Source organism: Cydia amplana, chromosome 24, assembly GCF_948474715.1.
Source record: "Cydia amplana chromosome 24, ilCydAmpl1.1, whole genome shotgun sequence".
NCBI classification, from domain to species: domain Eukaryota; kingdom Metazoa; phylum Arthropoda; class Insecta; order Lepidoptera; family Tortricidae; genus Cydia; species Cydia amplana.
The window spans coordinates 9027610-9051853 of record NC_086092.1 but is presented as its reverse complement, the minus strand read 5'-3'; the positions used below and the strand labels follow the sequence as shown (position 1 = coordinate 9051853).

Genomic DNA, 24244 nt, shown 5'->3' with positions numbered 1-24244 from the left:
ATAGCTGGTCAACCAAATCTTGTCAGTAAAAAAAGGCGCGAAATTCAATTTTTCTATGGGACGATATCCCTTCGCGCCTACATTTTTCAAATTTGCCGCCTTTTTCTACTGTCAAGATCTGGTTGACCAAGTATATATCCATTATAGTCATAACTATTATACATATTATACTACTTAATAATTATAAACATTGTATCTAGGACTAATTGTAAAAAAACTAACATTTGTATTCCGCGGTTAGACCCCGTTTCGATGTGTGGACGAGACAGCGCTATGCAGTTTATAGCTGTCCTGCACGCACACCGGACGGCTTCAATGCGGACAATGCGGCATACGGTTCCGCAGTAGAACAAGGTAATAATACCAAGACCGAACGAAATAGTCTTATGGAACTTACAATAGGTGTGAAGAAGGAAGCATTATAATCGATTGTCCTTGTCAGTCTCATTTTTTTTGCGGAAAAATCTCATACCATGCCAAGCTTTGGTGGGGAACAACGTCCCCAGTGTGGGAACAGTGATGTCTATAGTTTACATGGTGAATTTGTGTTTTTGCTTACAAAAATTATAATAATAATCAAAGAAATTACAAAGTTTTAACGAATTAAAATGGTTAGTTGCTCAATTTTGCACTGTGTTAGCGATAATCGGCAAAAACACGAAGACGTAACCTTTCACAGGTAATTTCAATATTTTATAGCACTTACTGCTTACTACGTTACTACACAATCATTTTAGAGACCGCATTTTTCGCAGTAATAATCAGAAAATCAAGTGTTTTCTGCCAAATTAACCTACTAAATTATGTACACTGTCGACAATAAGACAAATATTATATCTATGACAATAAGCCGTCAGCCATTTTGAAACGCATACGTAATTTAGTCGCATAATTACGTTTATTTTAGGGATACCAGCCAGCTATGCTTATAATTACCCTAAAATTGAGGTAGTTTCTACTATTTAGATTTTCAAGTATTTGGAAGATATTGAATAAGTACAAGTTGTTATAAACTCGCCTATGCTATTAATATATAAGTATGTATAAGTATTTTGCTCATCTTATCTTGCGTTTTACCGGCTTTTGCCAAGATTTCGCGCTGGCACTCGTTTTTACGCGAAGCGGAAGTTCGGTTTCCTCCCGATGCATTCCCTCACCAAAAACCGGCTGGTAAATGGGTGAATCAACTTTTTCTTGTCACTCGTTGCCATGGTTACGTTCTCCTGGGTCACTCTTTAAAACCTGATTTTTAAGCATTTAAATTCACCAAACACGCTTTTTTGTGAAACTTATGAACCCTTTCCATTGAGGGTCGTCTATGAAGCGTGTCAGAAGGAGGTGGTGTACTACTATTGTCTCCTGGCTGACCGGACAGAATAACAACAAGAAATAGTTAATCGACCCAAATATCACGTTACGTGTATATTTTCCAGATTTCCACGAAATAAAACAACATGTCAAAAGTGGACAGCGGCTACTGGAAGAAAAAATTGGAAACCAGCTAAGAACAGCCGCATATGCTCCAAGCATTTCGAACAGTTTCATTTTCGCAAGACTCCGCGAAAAGTATTCCTGTGGAAGTATGCGAGCCCAACGTTGTTGACACCGGCACCGGTAAGTGTTTATTACAGATTTTGAGTATAGTCGTTAGTTTGAATAGTTTGACGACTATACCTAATATTACATAATAATATATAAATATGTATAGTTGGTCAAACCAATTTGTCAGTAAATAAGAACAAAAAAAAGTATACTCATCCTTTTTTTTGGGTCTTAGTCTGTTTGATTGAAATAAGATGAGACAGTCCTTTGACAAACAAACTATACATAGTTTAAATAAATAAATTAAATCGCCAAATATAGGGTAAATTTTACCAACATGGTATCCCAGTAATTACGTTACCCTGCTCATGCTGTACTCAACATAACAGGAACGAGCGGGACGGGCATATGCAACAATCAATAGGTGTGACAGAGACAAAGGAAGCTATCACGCATGAGTGCGTAAGAGACAGACTACATTAGCGTCCTAACGCCCTTTATAACCTTATTTTAAATTTCGAAAATGTATTTGGAACAAAACTGATAATGATAAACCTATTGCAGTCAACATGGTGTCTTGTTGTGTGTTAGATTGTGATGTAACGCCTCGTAATAATCCAAGGGATTACTCATTTCACAGGTAATTATGATTATGTCGCAGTCGGATCGTATAATCCGCCGTATTACATTATGGCTAGCCGTTTTGAAATGCGGCGGTTCGACGATTAGCCTATGCTATACTTACCGGTCTAAATTCTGTCAAATGCATAGCGTAAATAGTGTATTAAGACTTGATTAAGCCCGTTTATTTAAATGTAAGTTTTTCTTTCGTAATGTGCTAATTCAATATTATAGATAATTTTGAGCAAAAAAATAAATAAATAAATAAAAAATGTTATCATACGCTAGGGCTTGACAACATGAATGACTAATGTGTATCGATATCGATGACTCCGATGACTCGTGATTTTTTATTGAAAAAAATCATGAAATTCGTGTGATGTAATTTATGGATGACCCTTAATTTCTCCTTCTATCGGACCGCTTTCTCTAGTCTCCTATAACCTGTCTTTCTCGGTGATAAGGGTCAATTTTGATTACCAAAAGTGACGGTTTTATCCGATTCTATATACATCCATGGTTGTACCCGACTTTTTTCCCTTCCCATTCCAGATTCCCCCAGAACCCTGAATTGCGCCAGAAATGGCTGCGTGCAGTCGATAGGAAAACCTGGACTCCCCAAAAATACTCCGTCATATGTTCAAAACATTTCGAACAAAAGTATTTCAGGGGAAAAGTACGAACTAAACTCAGAATCGACTCAATTCCGACGTTGTTTGTACCTGTACTAGTAAGTATTCTTATGATATCTTATACTCCCAGTCCTAGTCCTAGGGTACATTACCTACTGTTTACAATGTTTTAACATTTCTTATCCTCGCACGGAGGTCGTCCGCGGACTAAACTTGGCGTGTCCGAACCGTGACCCGACGAAGCGTCGAGGTCGGCCGTCGCGTCTGACAGTGACAGTAGTGACAGTCTGACAGTCCACGCGCGTCAGTCGTTGCAGCCGGACGTCCGCTATAACTATAATATATAAATGCCTCGTTGCGTGATTATTAACTGCAACAACCCAACAACTGTGACCCAAAGGCAAGGACATATTTCCTATCACAGGTAATTAATTTTAAAATCATATTATGCGTAAATTCATTTTAAAACAATCTTTTAAATAATCCAAGTTATGTTATATAATATAGTGACAGTCAGTGGTCCTAACTACTATCATAAAAATATAATAATAAATGATTAAGTTGTGATTCCAATAATATACCTAAGTAACTACAGATTAATGTTACAAAACTATATTTAAATTAATTACATGCCGCGTTTGCTTTGAGCGTTTGATCTGACGTTGTGTGTTAAGAGACGATGATATCGGAACAAGCGATACTGTCGCGCATAGCCTATACTTCGTGGTACAGGACATTTTTTATCATTCGTCTGTCAAATTTAGCGACTAGTGTTGTCCTACAACATATATCAGTAATCGATTCTAATCGATATCGGACAGATGAATGATATTAACTATTTATAAAAGGTAGGGTCAATGACTGTGCTATACTAAATTCTAAGAACATTAAATTTGTAACACCATGATTGCAATTTGCAGCTAACATATGATTTATGATTTAAAGAAAAACTAATTTAGTAGATATTGATAAAAAAAATCCCCATCATCCCCAAATTTAACACGACAGCTTTAAAAAGGAGGATTATTTGAACATATACGACAGTATGTTTTATACGTTTGGTATGTTTATAAATTTATATTTTGATTTATAAAGCTTTCATTATTTTAGTTTCCCACATGACCCAGTCGTAAAAGAAAAATGGATTGCAGCCACGGGACGGAAAGACTGGTTCCCGACCAAACACAGTACTATTTGTTCCGTTCATTTTGAAAATACCAGTTTCGTTGAAGGGAAAAAGTTGCGACTGTTGAAAAAAACGGCATACCCCACTATTAATATACTAAAACTCATTGACAATGATGATGAGGTTAGTGAATTGTTGTTTTTTTTTTAATTCAGGCAACAAGGCCCATATTACATATAAACTAACATACAGAGGCGTATTTACAAATTTGGCGCCCCGGGCCATTTTGATTTGCCGCCCCCCTTCATCAGTGACGATAAAGTATTTTATTTAGGAAAAAACCTGCAACAAGTACCTTTGGGGTGTGAATAGGGCTTGCAAATATTCGAAACTTTCAGATATTCGAATATTCGACTTTTCTGACGACGTATTCGAATATTCGAATAATTATTCGAATATTATAAAAAATAAGAAAAGGAACGAGAAATCCGTTTATTATTGTTTTATTCAAAAGCTTTTTTCACATATTGCTAAAACTAAGGATATTTGGCAGAAATCCACTTAATTGACTAGATTTATCATCCTACTATTAATAAGATGCCCACATTTATAAAAACAAGTAAAACGCCAAAATTAGACGTATTTAATATTTCTAGATAAAACTTATTATAAATGCGTCGTTGCGTGAAATAATATAACTTTAACCATCCAAACACTTAGGTATGTAAGATATTTTTTTAGTAGGTAATTATTTTCCGATTTAAATTAACTTGTAATCACTCAGAGGCCTGTAAAAAGGCCTTTAATTTAATTGTATTTTGAATCTTTATTGACTTTATTTGTTTTGGCAAGTTACTATTCCTAATGGTCGGCTAATTATATAATATTGGAACATTTAAGGGAAAAAGTTAGTTGAGTACTGGGTGAATTATTCGTCAGCTAAAGGTGCATGGTTAGATTACCAAGTTGGGCAGGTTTGGTATGATTAAATTTGAGAATTGCGATAAGTGGCAAGGTTTAGACTTCAAAAATTCGCTTAACGTACGCTTGTACTGAATAAACAGAATGACCCTTTAACTTAAAACTTACGCACCGTAAAAATAACATACTTTTTGATTTCGTTTTCTTTTAAATTGAGTTAGGTTTCACTGTATTCACGAAGAGGAATACAGTAAAAATATTATTTCCTTCGTATTTGGGTACCTACCTACCGTTCCTCATTCACTGTAAATACCCGTAAAACATACAGAAACTGTAACTACAGCGGATGACATAGATTTTTTTATAGTAATAAAAAATATTCGAATATTCGAAACCTGAGCGGCCGAATATTCGAATATCAAAACAGGTCGAATATTCGACAAATTCGAATATTCGAATATTCGAATTGCAAGCCCTAGGTGTGAAATAAAAAAAAACTAAACATTTACTCACATAGGCATTTACATTGTTTTCCTATGTACAAATTGGTTGATGAAATCATCAATGACGCTGTCGTAATTTAAAACGTTTGTCAGCTCAGCTTCTATATTAAGAAGAGCTAAGCTATTCAGGCGCTCTTCGCTGATGGGCCCGGCCACATGTCAGCGGTGCGACATCAGCGGCGCCGCAAACCGCTCTGCGGCGTCGCCCGCCGCACCGCAAAATTTAGCAGTGCCGCCCGGCGGCGCCACGGTGCCGCCGAGCGGCGTGCGTCGCCACGTGCGATGCCGCGCTGCATAGTAAAGAATAAAAATTCGACTAGGTACCAGTTGTTTGATCAGACATGAATCCCTTCACACGTGTTCTGCTCTTGCTGTTGTCGAGGTGATATTTTGCTTAAAAGTTCTTCAAAACACGGCACAGACATTCGAAAATATCTAGTTATAAAATTTATTTTCAGTCATCTTCAACGCCTCGTATTTTCTTTTGAAATGATTTCCATCTTCATTCATTATACGAAGATATGGGTTCACCCAATTTTTTCTTTTCAATTGTTTTTTTATTTCTTCGCCTTCTTAACAGCAGCAAGAGCAGAACACGTGTGATAGCGCTGGCAGTACACCGAGAAATTCAGTAAAATGCTGCAAATGATGTTAAATGTATGAAAATCGGTACGATTGATCTTTAGGACATTTGAAACAATTTGACCCGAAGCACCAACAAATAAAAAAACGAGATAAGGACGTCAACTATTTTTTGTATGGAATTTTAAAAAAATGTTTAGAAAGCTATCGTGTGTGCTATTAATCGAAAGGGCTTTCTGAGCCGATTCTAAAAATATATCATATCATTACACTTCAGTCATTTTTTTTAATTATAATAAAAATAATTTTCAAAACATACCAATAAGTTTGGGCTTCTCCAGATACAATACCATTCAATATTTTTTTGTAAAATATACCTCAAATTATACCTAATATGAGGATATTTAAAAATTAAAAAAAAACTAAATGTAAATATTTTCAAAATTGCTTTATTAGGATTAGACATGTGGATATTAGGTATAATTTGAAGTATATTTTACAAAACAATTTTAACGGTATTGTATCTGGAGAAGCTCAAACTTGGTATGTCTTGAAAATTAGTTTTATTATAATTAAAAAAAATATATGTACTCAAATGTAATGATGTGATATATTTTTGGAATCGGCTCAGAAAGACCTTTCGTGTAATACCACACACGATAGGTTTCTAAACAATTTTTTTTTATTCTATACAAAACAAGATGACGTCATAAATCCTCTCGTTTTTTTTATTTGTTGGTGCTTCGGGTCAAATTGTTTCAAATGTCCTAAAGATCAATCGTACCGATTTTCATACCTTTAACACCATTTGCAGCGTTTTTTGGCGAACCGCTATCGCTATGAAGGGATCCATGTCTGATCAAACAACTGGTAGTCGAATTTTATATTTTACTATGCAGCGCGGCATCGCACGCGTCGCCGCACGCCGCTCGGCACCGCAAAGTTTTGCGTGCGGCGGGCGACGCCGCGCGGCGGCGGCGGCGTCGCACCGCTGACATGTGGCCGGGCCCTGGAGCGTAGATAATTTTTTTATTCTTTTGAGTGCAGAAAATGATCGTTCTGCACTGTAATTAGTCACTGCGGTGCAAAGAAAAATGCGCAATGCAATTTCTACATATGGGAATGCTTCTTTAAGGCCCTTATTTTTTATGAGTAAGCTTAGTTGCCTCAAGCTCATTTTATTTTCGTAGGCGGTGATCACGCCCTACATGCGCCGTACTAATACTTCTTGAACGAAAATGTTGCTTAATTTAGGTACTTGTTGGTAGATATTTTAAGCAATTGGTGGGGTTTGATGCGTTCGTTTGTTTATTAATTTAAATGTCAATTAAAATATAATAAAAAATATAGCTAAGTTTGATTATAAAAGGCGCCCAGAAAAAGCCGCGAGGAGGCGGTTTCGCCGCCCCCCGCGGTCTGCCGCCCCGGGCCATGGCCCCCTTGGCCCTAGGGTAAATACGCCCCTGCTAACATACATATAATTTTATAAACTTAAAAACTAAACACTATTTTGGCGACAGAACGGCGTAGCTCCGTTGAATCGTCTGCTCTTGTGTCGGATCAGTTTGTATTTTAATGTGTAACTGTTTTCTTTTTATTATTAGCGTAAGTATAAACTAAAGTATCTGATGTATATTCATTTGTGCTTTACAGAATAAATACATATACACCGCAACAACCAAGCCCTTGTATTGGGCGATACGAGATTTTTTAGCATTTTATTTAATACTAATCTTTCGTGTTTCAATAAAATATTAACGAATATATTTTAATAAACTACTTTAAAATAAATAATTAAATATACATTACATTAAAAACTTACTTAGTAAAAAAAACGTACTATAAGTTAATTTTTTTTTACCGGCAAAGATTGACTTTGGAAAAAAGGTAGCAGGTACAGTCCGACAAGGAATTGTAGAAATTAAAAAGTAGTTTTAAGAGCAATATACTAGCATGAGTACAATAAACAATTTTGACCTGTCCTCACATTGACACTACTCGATTTTTGGCGTGGTTCACAGGGGAGCGGGGAGTGAGCGACCGAGACCGCAGATATAAAAGCTATGAGTATGACGAGCGAGACAGTTGCATCGTCTTTGAATCGGTTTAGATTTCCCATCACTAAATTTTAGCTGTGATGTCACATTAGGTGGTAAAAAGCCGTCGCTTGATTTTAGGGCGTTTTTTTTTGGTTGTCCCCTACACTTTCTTTTTCAAATTTGGGATTTTTTATGTTATTTTTACTCAGAATCACGAGCTCTTTCTATCCTAATAGGAGAAAAAAAGTGTCCTAAGGTTTTTATTTCCATTCCGTCACCATTTTTCATAGACTTTGTATGGCGGTCGCGTAATGGAAAGATCGAAAAATGTATGGAAATTTTGGGACACTTTTTTTCTCCTATTAGGATAGAAAGAGCTCGTGATTCTGAGTAGAAATAACATAAAAATCCCAAATTTGAAAAAAAAGTGTAGGGGACAACAAAAAAACGCCCTTTAACACAAATCGTGATATTTGCTTATCGCGAAATTCAAATTTTCTATGGGTCGATAAACTATGTAAACCCAGTCCAGACAATTGTTCCAAATACTTTTTCTCTGTCCCTCTCATCAGAAAGTCCGGCGACGGGATAAATGTACTTAATAATCCCCTTATTCAAGGATTTATATGTATGTATGTCTCTTTGTTTCAGGTAAATACGGATGATACAGAGCCGGGTCCGTCGAAGAGGACTCGACATGATTCAAACAGCTCAACCGACTCGGGTAGATTCCTTTTTATATTGTGCTGATCATAATTTAATATACTACTAACTCTTCGAACCTCACGGCATCCATTTAACCATACAACTTTTTTATTTTTTAAACAACAAATAAATAGGTACATAAGTAAATGCCGACAGTATTAGGAGAAAGCTCAATAAGGCTTGTGGGCGGTTAATTTTAAGGTTGCATTCCTGAGCTTTACTTTTATATATTTATTTTTGACTTTGCTCATCGATAAAAAAATTGTCGATGTTTCATTTTGTCAATCCCTTATTTTTAGTTATAAGTTTTTAAACTTTACTTATTAAACTTTGTATTGTTTTACTGATTTTAATCAAAACCTTTAATTTCAGATTCTAATGAGAAAATCATTGAGCAATGTCGCTTCTGCGCAGAATACAGCAACGACTGCATGGATACATGCTACATACCATCCCTTATGGAAAACAAGGCCTCCATAATCTTCAACGATCTAAGTGTAAAACTGGACTTTACAGATAATAATCTACCACAAACAGTTTGCCCTGACTGTAACAGTAAACTTCAAGAGATAATAAACTTCATTACACAAGTAACAGAAGCGCAAAAGAAATTCAAAGTTGAAGCTAAGAACAATAGAAAAGTATATGAATTCAAAAACGAAACAATCAAAAAGAAACAGACAAAGAAAAATAAACAAGCAAGTGAAAAACATGATAGCACCAGAGATGCAATTAAAAAAGAAACAATTATAAGAAACGATGATGATGATGAAGATACCAGAGATGCTTTTGAACATAGAGATATTAAAGTAGAATATGAATCACCAACGGATCAAGATAATGTCAGAGATACACATAAAATTAAAATTGAACCAGAACCAGATGATAATACAGAAATAACAGATTCGTTACCCGCCGAAGAACCTGTGCTCTTTAGAGGGTTGAAAAGAAAAAATGAAGATACAGCTGAAACGAAGAAAGCTAAAGTTATTTGTAAAGAAGAAGTTACATTTGATATGGATATAAAAGAAGAAGTAACAAATGACGCAAATGAAGATTATCCTGAAGTTCAAGTACAATATGACAGTGGGATAGCTACAACTGAGATTGGTACAACTGGGACTGTCACTACTGAGAATGTTACACCTGGGACAATTACGACTGGGATTGGTACAACTGGAACTGATTCAACTGGGATTAGTGCGTCTAATGCTTTAAAATATATTACTATTGATGGAAGTACTGGAAGATTTAGTGTTCAATCTGGAAATAAACGAAAGGATACACAGTGAATGAGAAAAAAAAAGAACACAAGTGAAAACAAAATAGTTTTGTGAATATAAAAAAAAAATAACTTTAATTTAGTGACGAAAATCGTTGGCCAAACTGCATGTATGCATGCAGTGCACTTATTTTTAATTTACTGATTTTTGTCAAAAAGATGGCTTGTACAAGCCATTTTTTTCTTCACCAAGTTTCTGTGCCTATTTGCTTGTGAAGTTAAGTAAAGTCATCATCTAATAGTAGGTACTAACAGCCTAAGCGGCGAAATACGTATGTATGTTAATGTTATGTTGCAACATAATTACTGTCTATTTGTCTTTATTTTTAATGGTCCAGGTTTTGGTCACTCCCTTGTAAATGAAGATAATCTACGTGTGATGGTGCTCGCACATGTTATAATATAACATCGTGTGATAGGGACAACACGATAGTATTAATAGTGTTTTTTTATTATGTTGTCCCTGTCACACAATGTTATACAATATTTTATAACAGCCAATGTGGTAGCACCATAATGAAGTACTTACGTACTATACCGTTCAGGACAGACATTGGCCGGCAGGTGTATTATACTTCGTGTTTTAGCACTCATTTTTCATTTATATTTCTGAAGTTCAGGTATAAATATAAAATAAATCAAATTTTTGTATGAACAACATCATTTACTCATTTTGGACATAAGTCTTATCTCATCCTAAGAGTATTTTAACATCCCAATTGCAGTAAGATCCACACAATATACCTTTTGTACCTTATTGTGTTAATTTTAGTCAAAACACTCTCTACTACTAGTTTTTTTCTCTTTAACGTGTATATCTTTTTGATACTCTAAATCAAGTTCTAACTCACCAGTCCCCGTATCACTAAAATCAACACTATCTTCACTATTTCCGTCATCATTGTCAACTATTTCTTCTTTTATGTCAATTATTAATTCAGTAACTAAATTTTTTTCACTTCTCTCTTTTTTCACTTTCTTCAGCTTTTTATCATCAACTTCATGTTTTCTTTTATGAGTTTCTTTCAAAAATACCGTTTCAGCGAGAGTTAATGAATCTTCACGAATCTCAAGTTTACTTTCACGTGAATCTTCATCCGTTGGCTCAAATTCAGCTTTGACTATGTGACTATCAATTTCTATGAATTGAAAGTCACTGTGATATTGGGCCGAACTGTGTGCATTTATAGCATTGTTTGGGCAGACGGTGACTAGTGAGAATTGTGCAGTGTTAACTTGTTTGATGAATTCTAAGGTGTCTAGTAGCTTGGTGTCGCAGTCGCGGCAGACGGTTTTCGGAAGAGAGTCTATGCCGAAGTCCAGTTCTGGAAGCAGGTAAAAAATAGTAAATATAAGTACAGTGAAAGAATTTTACTTTGGTGCCACGTCATACCTTGTCACGTAATAGCAACGAATCTCATATTTTGTCACTGTGTTTTACAGATGTCAATTGTACACATACCTAGGGCCACTTGCACCATCATCCCACTAACCCGGGTTAACTGGTTAAACCTAGAGTTACCACGGTTAACGGGGTAACTAGGGGTAGTGTCAACTTTTTTCTTTTTTAATTTTATGGCCTGGACGCTAGTGCAGCTAGCTAAAACTAGAGAAAGGTGTAACCTATTATATAAATTATGTAAGTGTGCCTTTTTTGAGGACCCACATAGCATCAATTCATCGAAAAATACCCTAGAGGAAGTTTATTCCTTCTGTTTGGTGGTGTCAGATACTTCTAGTGAAATGTGGGCTAGATAAAGATACGTACCAACTCGCAAATGATTGAGTGCAAGAGTAGTCTTGTTCATGAAATATGGCTTCTGAGCGACCGGGGAGCATTCCTTGTAGTCCCCGCAGAAACGGCACTGCTCGCCTCTGTTTGACTCTGGATGTGAAGGTTCTGGCCGTGTTCGCGTGGTGGAGTCGGAATCTGGAGAAAAAAGTAAGATATAGCTTATCACATGAATATAACTGTGGCGCAACCCTGGCGCCCACCACACACATTTGCACACATTAGTTTAAGAGTTAGACCAAGATAAGTCTGCAACGGTTTTGATAGCACACGCAGTGCAAATGTTATTTATACGTCATAATTTCATAGATGTTTAACGTTTAAAATAACACTTGCACTGCGTGTGCTATCAAAATCGTTGCAGACTTATCTTGATCTAACTCTAGTTATACTTAATACTAGTTGTGTTCATTCATGTGTTCACATTCACACTTTTGTTTGTTTGTCTTTGTACTTATACATACTACTGCTAATGAATGTGTAAGGACGATGTAATTTACGGAATTGTAGTCAAAACTTATAAAGTTGTTTATAAAATATATTACCTATTTTTTTTAAACGTTAGTTGTTTATTTTTGAATCAAAATAGCCTTTTTTTTAAATAGCCTATAATATAGGCCCTATATTGTGTCCCACTTTACTCATTTAATAAAAACGAATACAGAATGAATAAAACATAATCTTCACCTTTACATCGTTCCACCTTAGCCGAAGCCTCAACACCGCACCACACCCGTGACACTGCACGAAAAGTATGCCCCGTAAACAATTTAGCATCCGGCAACTTCAAAAACTCCGCAATCTCTCTAGGCATCGTACTAAATTTGTTTATCCCAATCACTTGGGCACGGCATTTGCCATTTCTGAATGCTTGAAAAAAGCGATTACTTGCTGAAGCTACACGTAAGTCTTGATATTTTTTAACTATATTATAATATTTCCCTTGGACTGCAAAAGAGTCTTGTAACTTGTTTTTGCTATGAGCTTTTATGATGAACATTTCTCCATGGTTCTCTATGTGGTTTGTTGTGAGTTTCGATAGTTCTTGCCGCCTTAGGCCCCCAGTGGCTCCAAGAATTAGGGCTACCTGTAACAACGAAACAAAAGAAAAATGTGATTACTGCTACGATTGTAAATAGGTTTTGTACTTGTTACTATACTGGCACTTAAGATGATTTGACAATAAACGTCAGTCAGCAATAAACCGGCTTTCAATTACTACATTGGCGACAGGATTTCGGATTTTATTTGTGTTTTCAGTTAATATATCGTGCTAGTTAGTACTTCAAAATGCCCTTCGGGAAGTTAGAACCGTTTGACTTGACATCTAAACAGTGGCCGGCATATATCCGCAGAGTGCAACAGTATATGGTATTAAATGAAGTCAAGGACGAACTGAAGGTGCCTCTGCTGATAACAGTTGTCGGGGAGGCCACGTATGCTCTTATGAGTGATTTGTGTTCGCCGACACTTCCTGAGGCCAAAACATTTGCAGAGCTGGTAAAGTTATTAACTGATCACCTAGAACCGCAGCGATCAGAGATCGCCGAGCGGCACGTCTTCAGGCTGCGCCGACAGCGAGTCGGCGAGCCGCTCGCCGAATATTTGCAGAACTTAAAGCATTTAGCGAGCACTTGCAGCTTCGGCACCTCGCTCGAGGAGAATCTGCGCGACCAGTTCGTGTCGGGACTGGCAAACGAGGCGATGCGATCTCGGATATTTGCTGAAAAAAATATTCAGTATAAAGAAGCGGTGGAGCTGGCTCTCGCCCTAGAGGCCGCAGAGAAGCACGCGGAGGTGAGCGGCGCGGTGGCGGCGCCGGCGAGCACCTCGGGCGGCGGCGGCGGCGATGTAGGGGAAGGTTTGCATCATGCGAGTGCTCGGCGCGACAGGCGCGGGCCCGGAGCCGGCGGCGGTGCGGTCGCGGCCCGGGGCGGCACGGCGCGCGGCAACCAGGCGCAAACGGCGCAGTGCTGGCGGTGCGGGAAGGCGCATCGGCCGGACAAGTGTAAATATATGCATTACAACTGTGATGAATGCAACACGCGCGGTCACTTGAAGGTGATGTGCGGCAAAGGACGCGATCAGGCTCGTCGACAGTTTGGACGGCAAAACTACGTGGATGAAGAATGAATGACGGACAAGATGTTGTTTGTGAGATCGATACGGGTAGTCGTATTTCTGCTATTAATGAGGACTTTTATAAGCAGAAGTTTGCTCATAAAATAATTAAACCTAATGATAGTTTCTTTCGCGGCTACTCTGGGTCACCAATCGAAGCCCTTGGATACTTATCGGTTGACGTTGCGCTAAACGGTAAGAGAGCAACTAACTTGCCATTCTACGTCATTAAAAACGGAGGGCGGCCTCTTTTGGGTCGTGAATGGTTACGTGCTCTTAAGGTCAATCAAATAATTATAAATGAGATCGTTGAGGAGGACAGACTGGTGACCCAGCTGTGTAGTGAGTTCCCAGAGGTGTTCGCGGATAAATTAGGCACGTGTAAAAAAAGCATTCAATTACAGCTCACAGACAACGACCCTGTTTATGCTCGCGCGAGGCCGGTACCGCTCGCGTTGCGCGAACGAATTGAACGCGAACTTGAACGTCTGGAGCGCGACGGAACCCTGTGCCGAGTTGATCATTCTGACTATGGAACCCCAATAGTACCGGTAGTTAAGCAAAACGGGGAATTGCGCATTTGTGGTGATTATAAGGTGACTGTAAATCCTAAACTTAAGCGTGATTATTATCCTTTACCTCGCATAGAGGAACTCTTCGCTAATCTTAGCGGGGGGCAGCAATACACTAAACTGGATTTACGTCACGCTTACGAACAGTGTTTGTTGACGGAGGACTCGCAGCCGTACACTGCAATCACCACTCATGTGGGTACTTTTGTGTACCGTCGCACACCGTATGGGCTTTCGTGCATTCCGGAGAAGTTCCAAAAGCTTATGGAGGAAACTCTGCGCGGGATTCCTAATTGCGTTGTTTTCCTGGATGATATTTGCGTGACCGGGCCTAATAAACAGGTGCATATGCAAAACCTGCGCGCTGTACTTGGACGCTTACGCACCATGGGAATGACCTTAAAATTGAGCAAATGTAAGTTTTTACAAGATAAAGTCAATTATTTAGGTTTCATTATCAACAAACATGGCTTACGGCCAGATCCGACTAAGCTAGAGGCCATTTCCAATGCTCCAGAACCGAAAGACGTAACGCAACTTAAAAGTTTTCTCGGGATGTTGAATTATTACGGAAAGTTTATACCAAATTTAAGTACTTTGTTGCATCCGTTGCATGCGTTGTTAAGAACCGGAGTTGAGTGGAAATGGGATCCCGCTTGTAAACAGGCCTTTTTAGAGGCGAAACAAGCTTTGTTAGGCAAACGCGTTTTGGCGCATTATGAAGAGGGGCGCGAACTCGTTTTGGCAGTTGACAGCAGCGCCTATGGCCTCGGCGCAGTGCTTGCGCACCGGTATGATGATGGCTCCGAGCGGCCCGTTAGCTGTGCGTCGCGGACGCTTAATGTACATGAGCGGAACTACAGCCAACTTGACAAAGAGGCTTTAGCAATATACTACGGTATTACTAAACATCACCAATACCTTTTCGGAAGACGCTTCACACTGAGAACCGACCATAAGCCGCTAAGTTATATTTTTGGAAAAAAAAGTGGAATTCCTCAGACGGCTGCAAGTCGTTTGCGGAGATGGGCTGCGCGCCTAGCGGCTTACGACTTTTCAGTAGAGTTTGTGCGTTCCGTAGATAATGGGCCGGCCGATGCTCTCTCCCGACTGCCACTGCCATGCGAGGGCCGCGCCTCGGACGCTGTAAGCTATGTTCAATTAGTTGAAGACTCGTTACCAGTTAGCTACAAAGAGGTGGCTAAGGAAACACAGAAGGATTCTGTGTTAAATAGAATTTATGGTTGTTCTGTTTGGGTGGCCGTCTGTCGCGAGCTGTGAGGAAGAGAAGGCTTATTTTTCAAGGAAAAGTGATTTGTTCATTGATATGGGTTGTTTGGTTTACAAATACCGCGTAGTGATTCCACTGGTTATTCGGAAGCGGGTGTTAGATGAGTTGCACGAAGGGCACTTGGGTATACACAAGATGAAAAGCATTTCTCGTCATTACGTATACTGGCCGGGTATTGATGGAGATATTGAGGCGGTTTGCCGCGCCTGCAGCGCGTGTCGCGCGGTGCGGGACGCGCCCCCGCACGCGCCGCTGCATCCATGGGAGTACCCGTTGAATCCGTGGAGTCGGCTGCATGCGGACTTTGCTGATTGTGGCGGTAAGCGGTATTTAATTGTAGTTGATTCACATTCGAAGTGGATAGAAGCTATTTTGATGAAAAACACGGACGCTCGTACAACTATTCTAGCGCTCCGATCGATATTTGCGCGGTTTGGTTTTCCTGAGCAGCTCGTGACCGACAATGGTCCGCCATTCTTATCTAATGAATTTCAGATGTTTTGTGTAGAAAATTGTATTAAGCACGTTACGTCAGCACCATACAGGCCACAAGGCAACGGTGCCGCTGAAAATGCGGTTAAAACAATAAAAAAGGCCATTAAAAGAGCTCTGCACGAAGGCGTGGACGTAACTACCGCTCTTAATATGTTTCTTTTCCAATATCGTAACTGTGAGCATGCGACGACTGGTGTGTCTCCGGCCGTAGCCCTGATGCGGCGGCGGCTGCGCGGGCGGCTGGACGCGCTGCGCCCGGACCGCGCCGCCGGCGTGCGCGCGGCGCAGGAACGCCACGTGACGTCGGCTGGCGGCACACCACGCTCCGTCAATGTAGGGGACGTGGTTTTCGCGCGTGACTACACTTTAAGAGGGGAGAAGTGGTCGGAAGGTAGAGTCAAGTCGCAAACTGGTCCGGTTTCTTATACGGTTGATATGGGCCAGGGAGTCGAATGGCGAAGGCACGTCGATCAAATGATTCCGGCCAATAAAGATCGATTCTCACTTTCACGGGCTAGTGTTTGTAATCCGGACGAACAATTTAATTCATCAGTTAATATACCCGAGGTGGGTGCTGACGAAGCGTTTGGGGATGCATCGGACGGTGAATTTCAGGCAGCACTAGAGCAGCCTCTGACGGAGCACCTTCCCGCTAGCGCGGGTGTCCGTACGCCACAGGTGGATGCTCCGGCCGCGCCACCGCCCGATGCTTCCGCCCGTGCGTTGCGCGCTTGGAAACGGGCCCATAGATCTAGCTAAGTGTAGTGCTAGCCAGAGTAGTCTAGGTACGTATTAGATGTATTGAAGTTTGTTGTTGTGTCCTACTGGTTTTTAAGTCGTTAAAATGTTTAGTTAAAAGTTTATTTTAATATATTGGGTAGCAAGCTTAAGGGGGAGAGATGCTACGATTGTAAATAGGTTTTGTACTTGTTACTATACTGGCACTTAAGATGATTTGACAATAAACGTCAGTCAGCAATAAACCGGCTTTCAATTACTACAATTACTATGTATACAATGCATACAGAGTTACTGCATTCCATCACTTTCAACTTTGAGTATCAGTGTGAGATTCGAGATTAATAATAGTTTAAATTTCATTGAAAGTAAATTGTACTAGTATCGGATTGCGGGACGCTAGAGGTTAACTTAAAAAGAATAATCTTAGATAATTCAACTTACCTTGGTGGCAAGATATTTATCATCGGGCGCCTCATCTATAAACTTCTCAACATTCTCGAATGTGAGCACTTTCTTCACTTCCTTCTCATACCCTTTAGATAATTTCTTCAAGAACGCGCGTAATTTGGAATATTCTTTAATATTAACATTATGCCTGCGTTTCAAACCACATTTCAACATGGAGTAAAAAGCCCATAAAGAAGTAGGTTTATATTTTGCGGATATTTCTTCAAAATACAACAATAATACATCCTCACAGAACGAAGTGATGTTCTTTTCTTTTCGCCAAGAAATAAAGTTTTCGTATGTTGTGATATACTTTTCTTTCGACTTCGTCGGTAATCCATCGGATGACATGTTTCCGAGAGATAAAAGGTCAAACACAGACACGTTTCTTGTTTCAAGGTAATGTAAATACAAATTCCAATGAATACAGCTTATAACGACGTTTATTAACACAACAAATGCAATCCAATAACAGCGATAATATGGCGATAAGCGAAAATATGGCGATAATGGAATGTGACTGACTGACATAAGAGACATGACATACTGACATATGCCACAGATAGTGTGAAGGTTTCGTTCAGAAACATAGCGGTTTGTCAAAAAAAAATAAAAGAAATGTCGCCAGCATCCTTGGTACAATGCCTCAAGGGCCTATTTTAGATTTAAGCTAGTTTTTAATTTCTTTTAGTAATACCATAGAATTAGAATAGACAAGAACAACTGTCAATCTTCAAAAGTGCGACCAAAAATGAAATGCGTGTGCGTAAATTGTCTATGTGAGATCAAAAATAGTGATGTCATGTTACAACATATTAATAATCTGTCGGTGTTTGATTGCTTTATCGACTACTTTTTCAAATGTGTTATTTTAAACGTTAAAACTCTACGACATTATGATGTATAAAATAACACCTGCACTGCGTGTGCTATCAAAATCGTTACAGCCTTATCTTAGTCTAACTCTTACCAGAGAATAAATAATAGTACTAAGTACAGAATACTCATTCTCTAACAAAACGCGTCTGTTACGATCAGCACAGATATGGCCGCTAGGTGGCGACAGCGCCACGGGCGGCTCATGGCTTTCCCCAAATTTGGGGCCGAACAGATGTACTTTTAGCTACCTGTAGCAAAGCGATGAAATCGCGGAGTGAGACATGCCTGCTCTTACTGTGTTGGAAAGTGAAGTTTAAATTTATTGCTAAACACCTGCACCTTCAAAAAGGGTATAACAATCGTTATTATTTGAAGTCGGTTATAAAGCTTAATATCTTAATTATGTCTTGTGAAGAAATGATTACATAGCTATTAATATACCGACAAGTTATCGATACTGTCATCTGAACATTTTGTCAAGCCCTAGCGTAAAGTAACAGTTTATGTTTTTACACAAAATATTTTAAATTATTGAGTAATATGATAAAATATTAGCACACAAAGGAAGAAATACTTATAATCAACTGTATAAACCGGCTTCTTACACTTTTTATGCTGTTAATTTGACAAAATATCGTTAAGAAAATTTCGCTCGGAATATCATTATTCCTCTGAAATGAGTATTTGCTAGGTTTATTTGGCCCCGTGACACTGAAATCCGGTACACTACAAGACACTATCTTCATTGTATTACTTTATCAAATAGTTTTCTTCCGAATTTGTGTATATTTTTCAAATTGAAAATTACGATGATACGCTCTTGGCCGTCCGCGGCCGTCGTCAAACTCAAAAATGGTCACGTTTTCTCATTTGTAGTCTAACTCTTTCGCACTCATGCGATGTTCATATACGTGATGGCTTCCCTTTCGCACACTTCAGCTGTCTGTCAAGCGCGAGCGCGAAAATGACAAGTCTGTGAGTAATACACTGTATATATCTTGTTTTGTAAATAAATGATTATACCAAAAAGAAATTGGAATTTATACTCAACACACCCAACTTGTCACTAGAAATAGGCACGAAATTCAAATTTTCTGTGGGAAATCAAGCCTTATTTTTCAAATTTGCAGATTATTCCACTGACAAAGTGGCTGTGCCAGAGTATATTCTATTTGCCGTCTGGGCCGGTTGACAGGAAGTCAGGGCATGCACTATATTATATCCGCTACGCTAGCTGGCGCGGTTACATGTACATGGAGCCGGTTAACGAAAAATAGTATGAGCAAAGCAACGCTAATGTCGCGAACGCGTGCGACGATTTTATTTTACTTACAATAAGTAATTACAATGGCACCCGCGTGCGTGCGCCCCATAGAAATAGTATGTATGTTAATGTTATGTGTCCATAAAGTATGTCAAGCGTCAGCGATGACAATGAGATGTCTGTGGTGCACCCGCGCCAGCAAGCAGACGCCGTTACTATGGTAATTTCAACTTTGGGGCTAGATCGATTTATGTAAGATTGTCCCCACATAATAAGTGGTATTTAAAAGATTTTTATCAGTTTATGCTCATATTTTATTGTAAAATCAACGAACGTATCGATTAGGTATATCAATAAGGATAAATCGGTTAACGGAAATTAACAAATTTAAAGTAAACATCAAATAGAAAGGTGACGGCCGAACAGGCCAAAATATATCGTCGCTTTACTTACTCAACCTCATATCTGCAACAATCGTTTGATGGAAATGTCGCTTTTCTTTCATTCGGAATACGGGTGTTTTTGTCATCAAATGAGTGTTGCAGATACGAGGTTGAGTAAGTATAGCGGCGATATATTGTAACACACTATTCTCCTTCGAAATAAGGAATGTGTTCCATGTGTTGGGATAGGAGTCCCTTTCTTTCACATAAAGTTTTAAGTCATAATGTATTTTTTGTCATATTATCATTAGTCCTAAAACTGAGACTTAACTAAAAACAAATAAAAAAAATACTGAGAAATAAGAGACTTTCTTGTCTTTTGACAATACTGTTCTAATTATACCTATTCGAGAAACTAATACTTTCTTACAAGAAGAAATAACTTATATTATTATATTAAAAGTAACTAGATATGTACATTTTGTGTTTCATTATCAATTATCATATTTCAAGACAATTGTCATTGTATTAAGTAAAGAAACTAAACAAACAAAATTAAAATATGAAGGAAAAATTCAGTCTTATACTTTTTTTTATGTATATTTTATATTCTCATGTGTTTGAAACATACTTCACCTACGTTATTTTAGTTTGGGACTCATCAGTCCTAGTTGATATTTTTTAGTTTATCTCATCCTAAGAGTACATTATTTGTAATATAATATGTACAATTGTGTGTAGCTTAACTACATTACATTTTGTACCATAAACCTTTTTTTACATGAAACATTTTCCACATAAAATGTTCTCTGGCAAAAGGTACGATTTTGTTTATTTTTATACTATAAATTTTGAAAATGTAAAATAATTAAAGAAATCACCTTATTTACATTACAACAAAGATAGACTTATTATATGAGAACATCAGTAACTTTAGTTCAAACCATCTTATTATGTTAATTTTAGGCAATACACTCTTCACCACTAGACTTTTAGCCTTTAACATGTGTATCACTAAATGTCTGCTTGTCGTTTTGATACTCAACAGAACTTTCTGCAAGTTCTAACTCACTAGGTTTCACATCAGTCCCCGTATCACTGAATTCAACGCTATCTTCACTATTTCCATCATCATTGTCAATCCTTTCTTCTTTTATGTCAATTATTAATTCAGTATTTACAATTTTTTCACTTTTCTCTTTTTTCACTTTCTTCAGCTTTTTATCATCCACTTCATGTTTCCTCTTGTGAGTTTCTCTCAAGTATATTGTTTCACCGAAAGTTAATGAATCTTCATGAATCTCAACTTTACTTTCACGTGAATCTTCATCCGTCGAATCATATTCAGCTTTGACTATTTGAGTATCAATTTCTATGTGTTGAAAGTCGGTGCGATTTCGGGCCGAACTGTGTGCATTTGTAGCATTGTTTGGGCAGACGGTGACAACTGAGAATTGTGCAGTGTTGACTTGTTTGATGAATTCAAAGGTTTCTAGAAGCTTCGCGTCGCAGTCGCGGCAGACGGTTTTCGGGAGAGAGTCTATGCTGAAGTCCAGTTCTGGAAACAGAGGTAAATAGGTAAAAAAAATAAAAAAACCAACATGATTTCACAAAACAAGAACAAACAAGCGAGTTACTAGATGTATAAAGACAACCGCTGAGTATTATAAAATTTATAAATCAAATTTAGTGAACTGTTCTGACAACATGTGATATCCCCAAAAAAAAAGTTTAAACCCAAAAATACTATGGAAATCACCCGTCCCTCGTGTGATACGTACCGACTCGTAAATGATTGAGTGCCAGTGTAGTCTTGTTGCCGATGACATATGGTTTCTGAGCGACCGGGGAGCATTCCTTGAAGTCCCCGCAGAAACGGCACTGCTCGCCTCTGTTCGTCTCTGGAGGCGACGGCTCTGGCTGCGTTCGCGTGCTGGAGTCCGAATCTGAAGGAAAAGAAAGTGTGAATAAGATAAAGTCATATAAATATAACATATAAATATACATGTATATGTATATTGTTTACCAGTGGTACCTACAGAGAAAAAAAAATCCCACCATTTACCAAACCGAGTTTGTGGTAACTACTGGGATTTTTTTTCCCAGTAGTTACCAGTGGTAAAAGGTGGGGGTAAAATCCTAGTATGTAGTTTTTTTTCAGACCACTGGTAACAACTTGGTGGTAACTAGTGGGAATAACCCTAAATACCACGTCGGTGGCAAATCAGCATATGGCCCGGCTGATGGTAACCGTCACCGTAGCCTACGGACGCCTGCAACTCCAGGGGTGTTTCATGCGCATTGCCGACACATTCATTTAGTTACAACAGTTGTTTTAACTATTTGAGTTTTAATAGTATGAAGAATTCATTCCAAGAGAGTTCACTTTTCTATTGGTAATGGACATAATGGTAACGAGTAAGGACAATGAAATACTACTTAAAATAATGTATATGATAGTTTTTATTACTGTTAGAATTTATACAAAATTCCAAACTAATACACATTCACAACTTAACTCATTTAACCCTTTGACCGCCAAAGACGTCAACTGACGCGTGCAGCTACAGCCCAATATCAACCTTCGTGCATTCCGACAAGGTTCACAATGACGCTCCGCGCACGATAGGCGTGGTGTTCAAACAGTTAAGAAAAACCAATACAGAATGACGAAAATATAATCTTCCTATCCCATTCTTACCATTAACAAATGGTTCACCCGCACACCGCTCAGTTTTATCCGAAGCACCCACACACACAGGCACCCGCGACCCCGCACGTAAAGTATGCCCCGTGTAAGACTTGGCGTCCGGCAACTTCAAAAACTCTGCTATCTCTTTAGGCATCTTACCAAATTTATTTTTCCCGATCACTTGAGCGCGGCATTTACCGTCTCTATACGCTTGGAAAAAGCGATTACTTGGAGCCGAAGCTACACGTAAGTCTTTATATTTTTTAACTGTTTTATAATATTTCCCCGGGACTACAAAAGAGTCTTGTAACTTGTTTTTGGTGTGAGGTATTTTTATGATGAATAGTTCTCCATGGTTTTCTATGTGGCTTGTTGTGAGCAATGATAGCTCTTGCCGTCTCAGGCCTCCGGTGACTCCAAGGATTAGGGCTACCTGAAATTGAGTAAGATGGTGATTTAGTTAGGATCAAGTAACATAAGAAATTACTATTTTTTTTGTAGGGACTGTGTTCAACTCATTTTATGTTAATTCATTTAAATTCACAAATTTTGTGGTATGTATGGGAAAGGTTAAGTATTTTGTTATACCCTTACAGGGTTCATGTGGAACTGACTGTTTTAAGAACTGTATACTAAACAATAAACAATTTTAATTTTGGAATAAATAGCTCCAATACAATAGTAATACTTTTTACATATAAAATAACAAAGAAAATAAGAAGATAATGACTTACCTTTGTCGCAAGATACTTGTCATCTGGAGCCTCATCTATAAACTTCTCAACATTCTCAATTGAGAGCGCCTTCAGCTTCTTACAAACATATCCCTTATTCAAGTTCCTCAACAGCGCCACGACCCGCCGATAATTCTCCATACATATATCATGGTTGCGTTTCAAACCACATTTCAGCATGGAATACATGGCCCACAACGTAGAAGGCTTGTATTTAGCCGACATCTCTTCAAAATAAGATAACATTATATCCTCATTCAATGAATCTGTATTCTTATCTTTTCGCCAAGTGAGAAAGTTTTCGTACGCGTAAATATAACGATCTTTTGATTTAACCGGATATATATCGTTTTTTGTTGTGTTTACGGATAGCGGTTCGGAATCGGAATCGTCGGACGACATTTTTAGTTTGTAACAACAGTTGCTGCTGCCTCCGAAACAATCTTTTCTTTTACAGTAACTTCAATTTATTGAAAAAACAAACTACACTAAATATGCCTTAGAACAACAAGTAAAAATTAACAGTACTTGTGCAAAGAATTAACAGAGCAGAGCGAGTTTAATTAGCACTCTTAGCAGTAGCCAACTAGCAGAGACAGAGAACTCGAACTGTCATAAATGTCATTGATCCCATACCACAGAGTGAAAATGTTTCGTTCGGAAATATGAGACGAAGTCATTGTACTTATGGGCTTGCACCAGAGTAAAAGTATGAATGCTTGCACGCGGCAAAATTATAGAATTTGATAAGACATTGAAGATCGCTCACGCTGATTGGTGCACATGCGAAATTACTTGTAAGCCGTGGGCGAGATCCGGCCAATCACCAAAAAGATCGTCAAGGTCATATAAAAACCATAGTTAGACCAAGCTAAAGCCC

The 24244-nt window shown here is 38.4% G+C and overlaps 3 protein-coding genes across 3 annotated transcripts; 1 reads left to right on the top strand and 2 right to left on the bottom strand.

Moving 5' to 3' along the window:
• Positions 1-466: 466 nt before the first annotated feature.
• LOC134659093 (uncharacterized) lies at positions 467-9963 on the top strand. The gene is made up of 6 exons (XM_063514700.1): positions 467-679; positions 1434-1614; positions 2716-2893; positions 3906-4104; positions 8618-8690; positions 9044-9963. The coding sequence occupies exons 2-6, from the start codon at positions 1518-1520 to the stop codon at positions 9961-9963; spliced, it is 1467 nt and encodes a 488-aa protein (XP_063370770.1). The 5' UTR covers positions 467-679; positions 1434-1517.
• Positions 9964-12382: 2419 nt separating this feature from the next.
• On the bottom strand, positions 12383-17766 carry LOC134659092 (uncharacterized). The gene is made up of 2 exons (XM_063514699.1): positions 17407-17766; positions 12383-12832 (listed from the first exon to the last, which is right to left on the bottom strand). The coding sequence occupies exons 1-2, from the start codon at positions 17761-17763 to the stop codon at positions 12383-12385; spliced, it is 807 nt and encodes a 268-aa protein (XP_063370769.1). The 5' UTR covers positions 17764-17766.
• A 3118-nt stretch (positions 17767-20884) lies between these two features.
• Positions 20885-23926, bottom strand: LOC134659321 (uncharacterized). Its single transcript, XM_063514975.1, has 4 exons — positions 23365-23926; positions 22640-23063; positions 21720-21884; positions 20885-21496 (listed from the first exon to the last, which is right to left on the bottom strand). Exons 1-4 carry the CDS (start codon positions 23764-23766, stop codon positions 20931-20933), a joined length of 1557 nt encoding a protein of 518 aa, XP_063371045.1. The 5' UTR covers positions 23767-23926; the 3' UTR covers positions 20885-20930.
• Positions 23927-24244: the final 318 nt, after the last annotated feature.